Source organism: Quercus suber, unplaced genomic scaffold, assembly GCF_002906115.3.
Source record: "Quercus suber isolate HL8 unplaced genomic scaffold, Cork oak 2.0 scaffold_388, whole genome shotgun sequence".
Classification (NCBI taxonomy): domain Eukaryota; kingdom Viridiplantae; phylum Streptophyta; class Magnoliopsida; order Fagales; family Fagaceae; genus Quercus; species Quercus suber.
Window position 1 is genome coordinate 383,451 of NW_027069840.1, and position 18,256 is coordinate 401,706.

At 32.4% G+C, this 18,256-nt stretch overlaps 2 protein-coding genes across 2 annotated transcripts; both read left to right on the forward strand.

Moving 5' to 3' along the window:
- The first annotated feature begins 7,433 nt into the window (after window positions 1-7,433).
- LOC136062177 (uncharacterized) lies at window positions 7,434-10,027 on the forward strand. The gene is made up of 3 exons (XM_065760954.1): window positions 7,434-8,071; window positions 9,063-9,394; window positions 9,521-10,027. The coding sequence occupies exons 1-3, from the start codon at window positions 7,467-7,469 to the stop codon at window positions 10,000-10,002; spliced, it is 1,419 nt and encodes a 472-aa protein (XP_065617026.1). The 5' UTR covers window positions 7,434-7,466; the 3' UTR covers window positions 10,003-10,027.
- A 2,289-nt stretch (window positions 10,028-12,316) lies between these two features.
- Window positions 12,317-14,087, forward strand: LOC111988682 (uncharacterized). The gene is made up of 4 exons (XM_065760940.1): window positions 12,317-12,880; window positions 12,964-13,274; window positions 13,439-13,633; window positions 13,853-14,087. Exons 1-4 carry the CDS (start codon window positions 12,317-12,319, stop codon window positions 14,085-14,087), a joined length of 1,305 nt encoding a protein of 434 aa, XP_065617012.1.
- The last annotated feature ends 4,169 nt before the right edge of the window (window positions 14,088-18,256 follow it).

Genomic DNA, 18,256 nt, shown 5'->3' on the forward strand with positions numbered 1-18,256 from the left:
AAACATAACACGAATCAAAAAGTTAGGGTTTGAATTTTTTTGAAAGAGCTTTGAGGGTTTTTAGAGTTGAGTTCAAGGGTATGGTTCTGTGTAATGATCTCTGTTGTGAAATAAATGGCCAAACCAAAATAAAAAAAGAGGTATGAACACTCTTCACTCTTCAAACAACGACCCAACCCAGAACACCAACGGCCAAACAACCAAACAGCAGCAGCGACCCAACCCAGAACACATGATCAAAAAATTTTCAAACCCAGAACAGGGGCTTCTCGGCAATATGATCGGGGCTTCTCGCACCCATCCCGTTAAGAGTTCTTAGACACCCAGTGGCCGGAAAAGCCTTAGCGGCTTGTAGTAACTCCGATGCAGTGGTTCTCGGCTCTGTTAAGGTGGGTTTCTCGTTAGGCTTAGTCTCCAATGCCGAGGTTACTCATGGACGAGGCTATCGTGACTCTGGGTCCACCGGTGTTATGGTGGGTAGCTCGACGATGGCGGAGATTGAGGCTTCGAGTCTGACAGTGGTGTCGCCGATCCTTGGTCGGTATCCATGGGTGGTTCATAATCGTTTTTCTCCTCTCTCAGACCTAGGTGATTGGGTTGTTGATGAGTTTGTGGAAGGGGAAGATCACGTTGAAGTACAAAAGAGCCACCACCGATGTAGTACTTGTTTTAATTTCAAATAATTTGATTTGTAGTTGTTTGGAATTTTATTTCTTACATTCATATACATTTGTTTTTAATATCAAACCCTAACTTTTGATTCGTGTTATGTTTGTTTTTCTCTAAAAATGTGTTCTTTTAACGGCAAAGGGAGAGGTGGGTAACAAATCTCTAACGGAAGGGACTTCAGGTGGGTAAAGTGATAACGAAAGGGACCTCAGGCGGGTAAAGTGATAAGTTTTGAACCACGAGTAGGCAAAGTGAAAACGGGCCTAACCTCAGGTGGGTTTACTGTAATTATCCCTTTTATTTATTAAAAAGAGTCCTTACTTATTATTATTCCTTTTTTTTATTCTTATATTATTTTTCATGCGAGTGAGAGTCCTTTTACCTTATGTTACCTACTACGGTTGGTACTAGGAAACAAGCACTTTCATATAAAATGTGAATATCAAAAACCCTAAGCAAATCAACGTAAAACTCAACAACAAGCGTTAAAAAAAAAAAAAAAAAAATTTTTTTTCATCCCAAAAACAAATTAATTAAAATTTTAAAAATCCTACAACCATGTCACAAAAATGTGAAACTCAATAACTCTAAGCAAACCAAAAGTGTATTTTTTCAATAAAATTATTTTTATTTAGTCTAAACTTAACAAAGAGTGAAACTCTATCTCTCTAACAAGTCCAATTTAAACTCAAACTCATCATTATCATTTTTTTTTTATATACAAAATTATTTTTGTTTAATCAAAACTTAACAAGAAGTCAAACTCTATCTCTCTAATAAGTTCAACTTAAACTTAAACTCAAATGTTGATAATCTATATAAAAACAAAAATTTTGATATGATTCAAAAAAGAAAAAAAAAAGAAAAAAAAAAAAAAGAGAGACTCCCGTTGAAAATAGGACTAAAAGAAAGAAAGAAAAGAGATTCATGTTTAGAATTGATTTTTCTTTTGAGTATTTGGGCTAATCTCCATATTTATATTGACATTAATGTTTTCATGGGTTTGGTTTTTGGGTTGAAATTATACTAATTATTTTTTTTATGTTATACATGGCAGATAAAACATCTCTATTTTTGTGAGAAAATCAGAGTTGCAACCTATGTCTTCCAGCCTAGGGAATGATAAATTTTTATTTGGTATATTATATATAAATTTGTTGAATTTGGTTTGGTTTTGAAGTAGAATTTGGGGATTCTATAAATTTTAAAGTTTTAAGTCTTGAGATTTTTGGTATTTGCGTCTCAGTAGATTGATCTTAAATTTTCGCCTTAAATGCTTTTTATTTAAGTTCATGTGAGTTTTTGTTTTCTTATTAAAGCTATGATTTTTAGTTGATTAATTACTTGTTTGGATTAATTTTAACTAATTATTTTTTTGGATTCAATATAAAAGATAATGGAATTAGTATTATAATTTTGATATTATTCGATGTTTTGAATTATCTATATATTTATTACTAAAAGAAAGTCATATTGCTACTCAAATTTGAAATTTTGTGTGTCTTCCTTGTATCATGGTCTTTGTTTATATATTTGTAGTTTATATTAGTTTTAAGTGTGTGTATATAACTATTAGGAGTTTTGTTTTATTAATTTAAGAATTGTAAATTATTTTGCAGGTTTTGATAACAATGCACTTGCAACTTAATAACATTCAATGTTAGGCAACTCTTTTAAACTATGGAAAAGTATAAAAGTTAAATATTTCTTCATTTTTTTTCAAAGTCAATAGTTTTTTCTTGCATCGAACGTTAGCGACTAGTTTATAATAAACTAGTTGCTAATATGTGCAATGCACGATGTAAGGACCAGAAAATTTAGTGGCCCAAGCCCACTTAGAGTAGTAGATTGTGCAATTCAACCCTGGCCCAAATCAATAAAATTTGTAAGAGAAGGGAACGAACAACGACAAAGGGCTTTGCCCGAGGACAAGTGCAGGGAAAAATAAGGCCTGTATTAAGAAATAAGCGAGCACCAAGCTCTCATAAGTTCTCTCGAGAAGACTAAGTTTGCGTAAAAAGTAATACTATTCACTCTTTTCTCTCAATGTTCTTCCTTCTTTTTTATTCTCTTTTTTTCTTGATCCCCTTTTTCAATGCTCTCTCATTTCCTTATATACTTCTACTTCTCTCATATCTTAACCCTCCATTCTCAGCTAACCCCCATCCTTTTTTGACTTTTGTTGCTTTTACCATCTGAAGAAAATGGTGGAAGAAATCTACTTAGCTATGACTTACACTGTTCAGGTCACTTCCTTATCAAAACGGCTGATAAAGCTGTTGCCCACCATTTAATGCAGATGCAACAGGCTACACCAGGCTAATAGCTTCCCTAATGTCCACTGACTTCCTTTTTCTTCAAGGTCCAGCTCCCACTTAGAACACTATAGAGTATTTTGACTTATCTGTTCCATTCTTCGGGTGGCTTTCTTCCTTGGGTCCATGGCCCGGGGCATTCCCACACCAATGCTGCAACCCTTCAACTTCATCCTTGGTCCTCGGGCACCCACACACGGTATTATTTAACATAAATGTGTAAAATTTATATTGATTTTGATGTCAAAGTAAAAAATAAAATTATTATTCTCTCAATAACTCAAATGATATTCCATTCCTAAATAACATCAATTTACCTTGATAGAGAGGCAAAAACTCTAGAAGTTGAAGCCCACCAAGCTCTCTTATAGTCTTGTGCTGTTTTTGTACCTCCCTACGGTGTTTTGCTGTTTTTGTTGGTATACCATTGGTTGGACAATGGTGGCTGGGGTACTTGTTGAGAAAAGTTTGATCTAAGCAAACACATTCATGGTGATTTTAGATGTGTTTGGCATCTAACAAATTGAAAGAAAAAGGAAATTGCTGAGTTGAGTTTTTTTATTCATTTATATATATATATATATTAAATTAGCAATTCAATTTTTTTCCTGACATGAATTTTTATGAGGTTGAGTGACATTTTTAAATAGTAATTAAAATATTTTATTAGCCATGTAAGCTTTAAGTGTGCCAACTATGTAATCCATTAGCCACAGACATTTTCTGTTAGTAATTTAACAGCAAGAATCCAATTGACTGCAAGTTAAAAATAACAATGACCAAATTGACAACTACCAAAATGTAGGTACTGAATTGACTATGACCTCAAAAATTTAGGGACCAAAATAGTGTTTTTACCTTTTATTTTTTATTTACAAAAGTCCCGACTTCTGTGAACTTGTGAAGAACATAATTTGAAGTGTTCTTTTGTCAATCACATTGCTACCAGAACATTCAAGCAACCACTTAACTGTTGTTGTGAACTTTTTTTTTCTTCGCCCTACGGGGCCATTTTAAAAAAGAAAAAAAAAAGCCGTTGTGAACGTTTAGAAGTTTTGAGGGTATATTTTTAACGGCTAGATGAAACCGATGCTTTGATGCCTAATTAGGAACTAGCTCTCTATAGAAGATTTTTTATTTATTTATTTATTTAAATTTTAAGAAAAGTAATTCTCATACCACATATTTTTACACACTTTGCTATAATTAGTGACAGATTATAAGTAGTGAAAAAAAATAATGGGTCCATGTAATATATATATATATATATAGATGAAGCTGAAAGAAACTCAAATTAGAATTTCAAATTAGAGTTCTAATTTTGCGTCATGTGTCATAAACTATTTATTTTTAAAGAGTTTTATTTCTTAATTTTAGAATCAAATGTGGGACCACATTATAATATTCATCCAAATGAGTTATTAAGTACAAAAACTAAAGAGTTCAAAATAAATGAATTGTAAAAAAAAAAAAAAATGCTTCACAATAATTTTAAAAAAAATAGACAATTTACATTTTCCACCTAATAATATCCTTATAAATTTTTTTAAAGAGTTAACAAAATATAAAAATGGCTATCAATAATATTTAAATTATATATATAGGAATTATATTATGCACCTTATATTCATCCAAGTGAGTTATTAAGTACAAAACCAAAGAGTTCAGACTAAATGAATTGTAAAAAAAAAAAAAAAGGTGCTTCACAATAATTATAATATATATATATATATAGACAATTTACATTTATACCTAGTAATATCCTTATAACAAAATATGAAAATGGCTATCAATAATATTTAAATTATATATATATATAGGAATTATATTATGCATCTTATATTCTTATTGTATATCTTTAAGTGTATCCATGCATATGAATGAGATTACAAGCTAGTAGTAATAGTAATAGACAAAGCACTAGCATTGGGTATACTAAATTCTAAATTTTTAGAATTTAGCACACCAAAGATTAAAAAATCCCTTCCATTGGATGGTTCAATTGTCAAATGCCAGGTCAACTCGTATTTTTTCACCTTTTTTTTTAATTATTATAATAAAAAAATGCATTTGCCGCTTGGTAAGTCATACAACAAATTTATTTGGTGTAAAATACATTATTTTGAATTCACCGCCTATATCACAAAATAGCTTAGCTCAACAAATTGATATTTTTCAACAATTATAAAATTATACAAATAACAATATTGCTAACCAGAACAAAATAGCACAAACACAAAGGAGTTTAGACTACAATTTGAAAATCTAATTAAAACAAACAGACAAGTTTCACTTCTACACAATTTCAATATCCCAAAATAGAGAACGAAATTACAAATGCCCTAATGAATATTTAATTTGACAAAAAAAAAAAAATATAAGAGATTTAAAATTTTGAAAACTAATTTCATAATCTAATAGTTGTGCTTAATTTTAGATGTGTTGTGGTTAACACTCTATTTCAATTTGGGAGTATAGATCAAAGTTTGATTATTTACTTATTTATATATGATTTCTTTTATGAATATCATGTCATTGTTACTAAACATACACTCTAGGAACACATCATCTTTTATTTTGAAAATCTGTTTATTTTGGCTATGGATTGTTAAAAAATAGTCCCAAGTATCCATAATTTAAGTCATTTCATTGATATACTTCAGATTTACTTTTTTCACACTTATAAATACTTCTCAAACATGTTTATAATTTCAATTTTTTTTTTTACTTCTACTGAGACCAGATTATTTTGGCATTTACTTTGTTATTTGACATTTAAATTTTTTTATTAATCATGTTATTCAAGTGAGATGAAGTCAAAATCATTCATCTTTTAGATTCTCTTGCATACAACTAGATAAAGGTCTCAATTGTTTTCTTTAGGCTATTATATTTGAATGATGTTAAAAAAATTGATGTCTTTTTTTTTTTTTTTTTTTTTTAAATCAAGTGGCAATAACATTATATCTGTTAATTGAGCTTGAGTTTTGCATTATAAAACCAAAACAAACAAGTAGACCAACCTTGTCTTAATTTATTTTATTTTTTTACAAAAAAAAAGTTTTAAAATACGGATTGGGTTAACCTAAGAAAAAGGTCAAATCACAAGTCACCCATTTTTACTTTGGGTCGAAAAATTTAGGTTTGGGTCAGGTATTTTCCCACAAGTTTGAGTCAAGTTGTTGGGTCCCATCTTGTTTTCTACGTCTAGATCATATCACTTGTCTTCTCTCTCTCTCTCTCTCAAATATTCTCTTCTCATTGTCTCTCTCCCCTTCTCTAACTTGAATTCTCTTAGATTGGCAACGACGTTTATAAAGAAGTTGATTGGCAATGACATTAAGGCGTTGAGATCAAAGGTTTTTGCGTTGGCATAGTGCTTTTATAATGGCAGTGCTATCACTTTTTGGTTGTTTGCAACTCGTGGATTTTTATATTAAGCAAATCATAGCAATTGGTTATGGATTTTTGGTGTTTTTGAGTTGTGGATTTTTGCATTAAGTGAATTGTAGCAATCAAGTTGGAGGCGGGGCAGCTAGGTTTTTGCATTAAGTGAATTGCATCAATTGAATTGTGGGCTTTTGGTGTTTTTGCAAGTTGTGGATTTTTTAAAATCTTGATTTGCATAAATTCGGTGGGTTGCGAACTTGTGATGGTGGTGGGTTATGGGGTGGTAAGGGGTTTTTTTTTTTTTAATTAAAAAACAATAATAAATAGAATATAGGTGCTATTTTAGGTTATTTTAATGGGTGATATGTTAAAGTAAAAGATGAGATGTATGGTGTATTGTTAAATATCATACTAAAATAGTTAAAGTAAGTTTGTGTGTGTGTTAGAATAACATTTTTTTAGAACATCCAATGCTAATACTCTAAGCGAATTGATTCCAAGAAATTTGGTTATCAATTGGGGTACTCGTGGAGATTTTTATATATTCCTTTAGGGGTGGGGGAGCTTAGACTGGCCGAGCTTACATCTCCCCAAGGATGGCCAAACTTTCACCTTATCAATGCCAAGTAGTCACTTAGGTTGGGCTGATTTGTCAAGTTAGCACCATACTCTTTAGTTATTATAAAAATATTAATGTTATATAAGCAACAATTTTACAACAAATTTGAGGTGACAGAGTGTTATGAGTTATAATCTAGGCTTGCTACTGTCATAATTTTTTACCCAACAATAATAGTTTGCTCTCAAAAATTTGTTGTGAAAATATTATGAAAGTATTGTGGTCTTAGCATTTCTCATAAAATTTATTTATTTTTAGATTGGCATAAAATATATCCTATTACTAATCTTGTCTCACTTCACAATAATTTTCTTACTTTTAGGATCACTGTAGCTAAAGGAGTTGTAAGAGATAAGTTAAGCCTTAAAATAGTAAGACATATTAGTAAACTATGATAAACCCAAATCCACGAATGAATGAGACTATTATAAAAATTAGACAATGATTCAATATCAAATGGTTCAAACAAAAAAATGGCAATCCCAGTAAGGCCATTACTCCTTCAACTCCTCCTCCTCACCCTGCTCTTAATCTCAATCCATCAATCACACCCAGCCATTGCATCCACAACCCATCTCCCACTTTCCAAATATCCTCACTCACTATCAGTCGCTGACTTCGGAGCCATTGGCGACGGACTCCACTATGACACAGTCGCCATCCAATCCGCTATCAAAGCCTGCCCCACCTCCCACCACACTCAATGCCACGTCACCTTCCCTCCCGGAACCTACCTCACCAAAACCCTGTTCCTCAAATCTGGCGTCGTATTGGACATCAAAGAAAACGCAACATTGTTGGGCGGTACAAAAATGGAGGACTACCCAAAAGAATCGCGGGAATGGTACGTGGTGGTGGCGGAGAACGCGAGTGATGTGGGGATCACCGGCGGAGGCGTGGTGGATGGACACGGTTTGGGTTTTGTGAAGAGGTTTAATATGAGGAAGAATGTGATGGTGAGTTGGAACACCACCGGAGCTTGTTTAGGAGATGAGTGTAGACCCAGGCTTGTCGGTTTCCTTGATTGTAAAAATGTTAGGGTTTGGAATATCACACTCACAGAACCAGCTTATTGGTGGTGCGTATACGCTTTTGCCATACCCTTATTATACTTTAGCTTTCCCTCTTCCTTTTAATGATTTTGTTGCTGTTCAAAGTTAGCTATTCTTCTAGGATTGGTAGTTTATACGTATCGTATGGTGGAAGATGTGATGTTTGTCGCATTTTTATCCTCTGACTTTTCAATATTTCTTCCACCGCCCACATTGTTTTTGTACTTCTTGTGTGTTTTCTTTCTATATAGTTTTTGAGTTCATATATATATTTTTTCATAGATTAAATAGCATTTCAACCTAAGAAATTGATATATATATATATATATATACACACATATTTAACGAGATTGTTAATTTAGATATTGATTTGGGGGGTATTGCAAAATAATCTCAAATAATAGGGTTGATTGTACTTGTACAAATTTATGGTTTAGGGTGAATATTACAAATGACCTCTCATAGTTTAAGGTAACACTTTACCTTCAGTTTTCCAGCATATTATGAATGAATGCCTTCCTGTAGAATTCCTTAATCAAACCTGTATACATATAACTTTAATGGTGTGTGTATATATATATATAGATAGTTGTTTATTGTCTGGTTGTGAATAAATTCCCTTTTGAATAATTTTTTGTTACAAAATGTGTAATGGGAAACTAGAATAAAGTCTTTTTTTCTCCCTCTCTTTTAAATAGTAGAGATTTCTACTTACCTAAAAGAAAAAAGAAAAAAGAAAAAATTTGATATTTCTGTTTGTGTATTGCTGCGATAATTATAGATATAGAAAAACTATTCCAAAACAAATGAAGTGTTTCTTCATTTTCATTTTCTTATTCAAATTGAAACCTTTTCATAACAATGCACAGAAAGTTAGCACTTGCAAAAAAATAATCAATTTGGTGCAAACAGTTATGATCCTCTCCAAGTAAAATAGACTCACATCACATAAATTTGTCAATTGCTATATTTTTATATTGTAACACTCTTATTTATAGCCATGTTTCTTATGAACAGCTTGCACATAGTACGGTGTGAAAGCACATCAATTCATGATGTTTCGATTTATGGAAACTTCAACACACCTAACAATGATGGGATTGATATTGAGGATTCAAATAATACAGTCATTACAAGGTGTCACATTGATACAGGAGATGATGCTATCTGTCCAAAGACATACACTGGCCCCCTTTATAACTTGACTGTGACAAACTGTTGGATTCGAACAAAATCTTCAGCAATCAAACTTGGTAGTGCTAGTTCATTTGATTTCAAGGGTCTAATTTTTGACAATATCACAATTGTACAGTCTCATAGAGGGCTGGGATTTCAAATACGTGATGGAGGTAATACTCATCTTGCTTTTCTTGTTTTATTGAGAATTTTTCTTGAATGATTGCAAAATTAAGCTCAATTTTGCTTTTAGACCTTTTTTTCCTTAAAAAAGAAAAAAAAGCATTCACCTTGTGCAGGAAATGTAAGTGACATTACCTTCTCAAACATAAACATAAGCACAAGATACTATGATCCTTCATGGTGGGGAAGAGCGGAGCCTATATATGTGACAACATGCCCAAGAGACTCTAGTGCAAAGGAGGGTTCGATCTCAAATGTAGTTTTTATTAACATCACTGCAAATTCTGAAAATGGTGTATTCTTATCAGGTTCTAGACATGGGTTACTAAACAATTTGAGATTCATAAATGTGAACCTGACTTACAGAAGATGGACAAGTTATTCTGGTGGATTGATAGATTATAGACCAGGATGTCAGGGACTTGTTAATCACAGCACTGCTGGGATCATCATGGAACACATTGAAGGTTTGGAGGTTGAAAATGTTGACATGAGATGGTCTGATCACCAATCAGGACGCTGGAACAATCCTCTTGATTTCAAGTCTTCAACTATAAATAATATTTCTTTGTTTAATTTTCATTCAAGTTTGTACTAAAAACTAGTCACTAACCTGTGCAATGCACGGTATTATTTAACATAAATATGTAAAATTTATATTGATTTTGATGTCAAAGTAAAAAATAAAATTATTATTCTCTTAATAACTCAAATGATATTCCATTTCTAAATAACATCAATTTACCTCGATAGAGAGGCAGAAACTCTAGAAGTTGAAGCCCACCAAGCTCTCTTGTAGTCTTGTGCTGCTTTTGTACCTCCCTTCAGTGTTTTTCTCATTTTTTGTCGATTAGCCACTAATTAGGTGAAACTTTTAAACTAAAAACTAGTCACTAACCTGTGCAATGCACGGTATTATTTAACATAAATATGTAAAATTTATATTGATTTTGATGTCAAAGTAAAAAATAAAATTATTATTCTCTTAATAACTCAAATGATATTCCATTCCTAAATAACATCAATTTACCTCGATAGAGAGGCAGAAACTCTAGAAGTTGAAGCCCACCAAGCTCTCTTGTAGTCTTGTGCTGCGTTTGTACCTCCCTTCAGTGTTTCTCATTCTTTGTCGATTAGCCACTAATTAGGTGAAACTTTTAAACTAAAAAAGAATTGGTTGGAGTTTGTTATGGCTATTGGCTAAATCAAACATTTCAATTAGATTTTAGGACCAACAAAAATAGAAATTGGAAGGAAACAAAGAGACCCAAATATCAAAACAAAAGACAATCAAGATAATTCACTCATTCTAAATATATACAATTTAATATAATGTCTAGTAGACATAATTAGTATTAGTTTAAAACATCCAATATAGTACGAATAATAACTAATTCAATGATTATTCATAAAAGCAAACACCAATAAGTTGATTATGAATTTGGTGGCAATATTGGAATTTAGTATCACCTCTTTGATTTGTCAAAACCTGGGATGCACGGGTGCGGTGCCAGAGGCGCCACACCTGCGTCGGACGTTGCCCGACACGGCGAGGCGGGAGGGACGCTGCTGAGTGCGCGTTTGTGCTGCGTCGGGCCTCGTCCTGCCACGTGGCAAAGCCGACTCGCGCCGTCGTGGCTCAAATCGGGCTGACTCGGGCCGACTCGGGCCATATCGGCTGAAACCGCTGATATGGCTGGTTCAAGCTGAAATTAATAAAAAAAGAAGGTGCAAAAGCACCGTTTGAACTTAACCTAAAACCTAAAACACTCTCATGCACTCTCACTTCGTCCAAAGACTCCAAACTCTCTCTCTCACTCCGTCACTCGTCTCTCTCTTCTCTGTGCTCTCTGGGTGTGCTCAACTTCACTGAATCACTCAGTCCGTGCATCCCAGCCACTTTAGAGTCTAAACACAGCCACTCAGCCACACAGCCATTCAAACTTCAGTTCTCACTCACACATTCTCAACTCAGGTACCGTATTCAATCTTAGTTTGATTTGTGATTTGTTAGTTAATAGTTATTATTTGTAGGTTAAAGTTGTTTGTTATTATTTGTTAGTTAATAGTTTGATTTGTGATTTGTTAGTTTGATTTGTGATTTGTGATTTGTGTTTTGTGTTTTGTGAACTTAGGTTTTATTTATTATTAATTTATTTAGTTAATAGTTTATTTGTAGGTTAAATTTGTTAGTTAATAGTTTGATTTGTGATTTGTTAGTTAGACAATTAGTTTGATTTGTGATTTGTGATTTGTGTTCTGTGAACTTGGGTTTGATTTATTATTAATTTATTTAGTTAATAGTTATTATTTAGGTTAAATTGAATCTATTGAATTTGCAATGGAGGAAGTTACTAACACAGAAACTTCACCTTCATCTAATCAAGAAGTGCCAAATGATGAATCTCCTCTTTGGCAGTATGTGACTAAAGTAGAAAAACCACCTGGTGCTTCTGTTAAATCAAGTGGAAACACATACTTTAAGTGCAACTATTGTGGTGTAGTTTTTATGGGATCCTATTCTAGGGTTAAGGCTCATTTATTAAAAAAATTTGGCAAAGGAATTAGAGCATGCCTTAATGTGACACCAAGCCATAGGCTGGAAATGCAGCGAATGCATGACTAAGTTGAGAATGATAAGTTAGAGAGGGAACAGAGAAGTCAAATTCCCTTACCCCCACCTCCCCCAGGTTGTGGGCCTGCACCTATTTCCCCATTTCGAAGACATGAAGGGAGTGATAGTACAAATTCGAGTGATGGTAAGAGGAGAAAGTTAATGAATTCTACTTTGGAGAAAGCATTCCAAAATAATGCTAGACATGATTTGGATAGCAAAATTGCTAGGATGTTTTACATCGGTGGGCTTTCCTTTAACTTTGCAAGGAACCCATATTATCGTAGTTCCTATGCATATGCTAGTACCCATAGCATTCCGGGGTTATGTTCCTCCTGGATACAATGCCTTGAGAACAACACTTTTGCAAAAAGAAAGAGCTCATGTTGAAAGACTTTTGAAACCAATTAAGGACTCTTGGCTTGAAAATGGTGTAAGTATAGTTTCTGATAGATGGTCAGATCCACAAAGGAGACCTTTTATTAATATTATGGCTGTATCAGATGGGGGTCTAGTGTTTATAAAGGCAATTGATGGGTCAGGTGAGTTCAAAGACAAACATTATATTGCTGGGGTGTTGAAGGATGCTATAAAAGAGATTGGACATGAAAAAGTTGTCCAAGTCATCACTGATAATGCTAGTGAGATGAAGTCTGCTGGAGCTCTTATTGAAGGTGAGTATCCTAAAATATTTTGGACACCTTGTGTTGTCCACACTCTCAATCTAGCTTTGAAGAATATTTGTGTAGCAAAAAACACTGAAAAGAATGAAGTTAAATATGAGGAATGTAGTTGGATTACACGTATTGCTGATGATGCATCCTTCATATGTATTTTTATCATGAACCATTCAATGAGATTGGCAATGTTTAATGAATTTTGTCCATTAAAATTGCTCCAAGTTGCTGATACTAGATTTGCTTCGGTTGTTGTAATGCTGAAAAGGTTGAAGTTGATAAAAAGATGCCTTCATCCATGGCTATTAGTGACCAATGGGCTTCTTATAGGGAGGATGATGTTGGAAAAGCTAAAAAGGTGAAAGATATGATTCTAAGTGATCTTTGGTGGGATAATATTGATTATATCCTTGAATTCACAGCACCCATTTATGATATGCTACGAATGGCCGACACAGATAAGCCTTGTCTTCATCTTGTGTATGAGATGTGGGATTCAATGATAGAGAAGGTGAAGACAGTAATATATCGACACGAAAACTTAGAAGAATATCAGTATAGCTCATTTTGGGGTGTGGTGTATGATATACTCATTGATCGATGGACTAAAAATTGTTACGCCACTACATTGCTTGGCTCATTCCTTAACTCCTAAGTAAGTACATTTATTTTCTATTTTCCTTAGTTCACCCTTCTAGTAAACCCCATGTTTCATCCATATTTGTTTTTTAATCTTTAACCAGGTATTACTCCATTGAATGGCTTTTGGAGAATCCAAAACTCATCCCTCCACATCGGGATCATGAAATTTCTATGGAAAGTAGCAAGTGTTTAGATCGATACTTTCAAGATGAGAATGAATTAAAGCCGGTGGTGAAGTATGAGTTTGCTACATTTTCAGGAGGGAGGTTTCCTTCACCAGAAGCCTTGATAGATAGGTGGACCTTACAACCTTTGATTTGGTGGTAATACCATGGCTCCGCATTTCCAACTCTTCAAACCCTTGCCCTTAAACTTCTTGGACAACCTTGTTCATCCTCATGCGCTGAGAGGAATTGAAGCACATACAAATTCATTCATTCCTTAAAAAGAAACAAAATGGCTCCTGCAACTGAGGATTTGGTATATGTGCATTCTAATCTTTGACTCTTGTCAAGGCGCAATGAGGAGTACGTACATACAACAACAAAGATGTGGGATATTGCTGGAGACTCTTGGAATGAGAGCGACATACATGGAGGAGCAAGAATTCTTGAGAATGCAGCCCTTACACTAGATGAGCCAGAGTTGGAGGCCGTGGTTATTGGGAATGCTAGCACTAGTGCTACTACTAGTGAAAGTGAAGTTCGAAGTGAAGCAATTGATCTTGAGGATGATGATGTTGGTGTTTGATTGTCTTGTTTATTATCTTTTATTTTGTTTTAGTTTCAAACTTGTGAGTTGTATTCTAATTTCCGAACATCATGGAATGTTTTAGACTTTTAGTTTCAATCTTGTGGGTTGTATTTAATTTTTGAACATCATGTTTTAGTTATTATCTATTATTGCTCTTAAATTTGGTATATGTATATATAATGTGAAAAAGTATGCTTAGCAATATATTAAAAATATAAATAAAAATATTTTTAATAATTTTTTAATCGCCGAGTCCCGCCACACCCGCACCCACCTTTTTCAAAAATTGCTAAGTCCCGCACCCGCACCCGCACCCGCACCCGAATCCCAAAACGCACCCGTGCTTCATAGGTCAAAACATGATTGGAATTTGAAATTGATATAAGGAGAGGATAATGAAAAGATATTGAAAACTTAATTAAGATTAATTCAATCTTTCAAACGCACCTATTGAATTCTACAAAATGGAATAAAATATTTTAAATTCAGATGCTAAACGTGTTCACTTTTAATCATGATTTCCTACAGCATAATGAACACAAAATATTGATTTCATAAACAGAAGTAGTGACTCACCACCAAATTTAGGAAGTTCATCTTCTTGCTTCATGCTTCTTCTTTTTAAATTATAAATTATAAAGTTCTACAATAAAAAGATCAGGTGCAAAATTTGTATTGGATAAAATACAATAAATCAACGTACTAAACTTGATGTTTAGGCTTTGCTGGATAAAATGTTCCCAACTGTTGAATATGAGTAGTCACAATGTTGCTCTTTAACTTAGTTTGCTCTCTCTCTTTACTGATTGCCACCAATCTAAAAACCACCAAAAAAAAAAAAAAAAAACCCTATACAGGAACACTCTTGCATATGCAATTCTCATCAAAAAAGAAAAGAAAAGAAAAGCAATCTATATATCAATTCCAAGAAACAAAGAGGGAGTGGAAAATCAACCTTCATCGAGGAGTGGGACGCAAAGATACTAATGAGGTTTAATATTTGTATTGGTGCTGTAAATGGAGATTTGTATGCGAGAAAAAAAAAAAGGTTTATGTTTGTGTTGATGCCGTACAGGGTTCTTATGCAAGAAAGGAAGAAACTCTAAAGATTTTTAAAAATAAAACTTTAAAAAAATATTAATGAGGTGTAAATTTGTTGAAATTTTTGTTATAGAATTTTAGTTGAAGTAGAATTTTCAAACTCTTGAAACATATATCTAACAGAGTTTTACTTAAACTAAACTATTGTAACACTTGATAAGATAATTACAAGTTGAAGAGAAATAATAAATATATAATATATAAAACCAAAAATAAAAAGAATCTAAAAGAAAATAGTGATGACGTAGAAAATTGTAGGAGTTTCAGAGACTTCGGTTTTATATATATATACTAGTATTATGCTCGTACAATGCACGACTTAATAAAAAATATTTTGATAATATAATTAAATTGAATAACAATTAAAATGAAAAAAAAAAGTTACATGGAAGATGTATATATTATGTAAGTTCAAGTTTGGACTTTTTTTTTCAAAAACAAATATTATAAAATATTTTAAAAACTATGGTAAATTGTAAAAATAGTATAACAATTATCAATGAAATCTGTGTGTGTGTGTGTGTGTAAAAGATTTAAAAAAATCTATTTTTTTTAAATAAAAAAATAATTGAATTTTGTATATTTGTCCTTATATATAATATATCTAATTACAATGATCAATAAAAAAATTTATAATTCTTTTAATAATTCCTATTTATTTATGAAGAGGGGATCATCCTAAAAGAATTAATTCAAAATTTAAGATCAAAAAATTAAATTGTACTTGTATACCTAAAAGAAATTTAATTTTTATTTCTTATTTTAATATTTAAATCATTTGCTTCAGTGTTGATTTTATTCAAATGGTTATAAGTTATATCACACATTCTAACTTAATAATAAATAAAAATATAATACCATAACTTAATGTAACATTTTAACTTACTAACAAATAAATATAACACCCTAACTTAAAATAATGCTTGTAATTGTATTGTATTTTAGCCTTTAAGAACACATATATTATTTTTTTTCAAATAAAAAAACACAGATATTAATATTACACATGAAAAAATAACGAATTCAATAATTGAAACAGTTGAAAACAAAATTAAGCCAAAATCCCGATTCATTAATGAAAAAATATCCAAATTTTTGAACTTAAAAAAAAAAATGAAAACAGAGTTAAGTAAAGATAGACTTACATAGGAATTTGGACTGATGGATATAAGAATATTTTTAGATCCTTCTTTTTCTCTTGTATCCAATTTCATGTTTAACAGCAAATGTTTCTTTTAATTAAAGAAGATAGATTACATGGAACAAAGTACCAAACAAAAACCATAACAAATTAAATCCCCGTACAATAAAATATTGATGTCAACAACAAATAGTCATGTGATAAGAAAATAAAAAATAAAAATATATTGCTTGCTATATTGACATCTAAAAAAATATACTAAAGGTGTGATCCCACATTGGAAAATGAGTGTGAGTTAAAGAGGTTTAAAACATGTGTTGTGTATCCAAGAATTAGGCCATTTTGGGATATACACCACTATAAGTTTCTTTAAAAAACTTTCTCCCCTCTCCCTGTGTGTGTGTATTAAAAAATACTTAGTATTCTCTAAAAAAAAAAGTGCGATCAAACATATAATTTCAGCCTATTTATAAAACTTGTTGATAAAAATCATATAATATATAATAAAAAGGCAACAAATACACAAAATCTATTCAATTTGATGAAAAAAAATACCTACAAGGTTGTGGATAGGGTAGAGAGGAGAATGGAAGAATATAGTAAATAATTGTAAGGTACGTAGTAGAAAGAATAATATACTAAAAAACTGTGTGTATATAAAGAGAGAATTTCATGTTGTGAAAAAGATGATATGAACAAAAAGAAGGAGCTTAGGTGAAACCCAAATACTTAATTTTTTTAAACTTTATTATTAGGAAAAAGATGACATAAGATACAAATTTATCCACAAAAAAGAAGAAGAAACGTAGTAAAAAAAAGTATTTTTGTTTCATGTAATTTTTTTTTAATTCTATATTTTTTCTTTCACGTATTTTTTATCTCTCTTTTTTATTTAAATTCTATCATTTTTTATATATAAGTAATTCTACCCTATTGATTTTAGGCTTTGTTGATAACATTTTAGATAGAAGAATATGCATCAATCTTGCTTCAGGAGGAGGAGTTTTGAGCCCTAAAATCCAAGTTGAATGCTGCCACATTTGGAGATCGAAATACTGCCTTTTTTCACATTTCTACAATTGTCCGTAGGCACAAAAATAAAATTAGAGGCATCAGAGATATGGTTGGGGAGTGGATATTCGAGGAGGACAAAATCAAGGACTACATTTAGAAGGGCTTCTTTGACTTGTACTCCACGGGTATGGATTTGTCTATGCTCAGGTCTAATGTCTCAAATTTCTCTTGTCGAGTTCTCTCGGAAGAGGATTAAGATAACTTAAGCAGGGAGGTCTCGGAGGAGGATATCGAGGAAGGATTATGGGCGTTAAAGGCCTTCAAGGCTCCAGGCCTTGACGAACTTCATGCAGGCTTTTCCCAACACTTTTGGCATGATGTCAAGTACTCTATTTACGCAGAAATTAAGAACATATTCACACATAGCTCAGTTCCAACTTACTTGAATGAAACCCTCATCACCCTTATTCCTAAATGTCAGAATCCGAAGCTCATTTCCCAATATAGGCCTATTAGTCTGTGCAACTCTATGCCTTTAGCAAAAGTAGAGAACCTAAGTTTAATAGCTTGCCAATTTGGGGAAGAAGCCATTCTGTCAGGATCATGTGCTCTTGTCCTTGAAGCTGAACAGTATTTGTTAAGTATCACTTTGGCCCAAAATGCTTCTTTCTCTTGGAACATTCTCCAATTTAATTTTGCAAGCAATGCAATGTTTTTCCCCCTTGATGCCTGAATTCCAAAACCCCCTTCTTCCTTGGATTAATTAGCTTGTTCCAATGAACAAGATGGATCTTTCTTTTCTCATCTGTCGTACCCCAAAGTAAGTTTCGGTTAACCCTATCCAATTTCTCACACAAGTGCAAGGGAAGGGCTACTCCCTGCATCATGTATGTTGGAATAGCGAACATGA

Bases quoted from the DNA above. Each gene is read 5' to 3' on its own strand.
- LOC136062177 (XM_065760954.1), top strand. From the start codon at position 7,467: ATGGCAATCCCAGTAAGGCCATTACTCCTTCAACTCCTCCTCCTCACC. The intron at 8,072-9,062 runs GTGCGTATACGC...TCTTATGAACAG, and splicing joins ACAGAACCAGCTTATTGGTG to CTTGCACATAGTACGGTGTG. The intron at 9,395-9,520 runs GTAATACTCATC...CACCTTGTGCAG, and splicing joins ATTTCAAATACGTGATGGAG to GAAATGTAAGTGACATTACC.
- LOC111988682 (XM_065760940.1), top strand. From the start codon at position 12,317: ATGCTAGTACCCATAGCATTCCGGGGTTATGTTCCTCCTGGATACAAT. The intron at 12,881-12,963 runs GCAATGTTTAAT...AATGCTGAAAAG, and splicing joins TGAACCATTCAATGAGATTG to GTTGAAGTTGATAAAAAGAT. The intron at 13,634-13,852 runs GTGGACCTTACA...ACTCTTGTCAAG, and splicing joins CCAGAAGCCTTGATAGATAG to GCGCAATGAGGAGTACGTAC.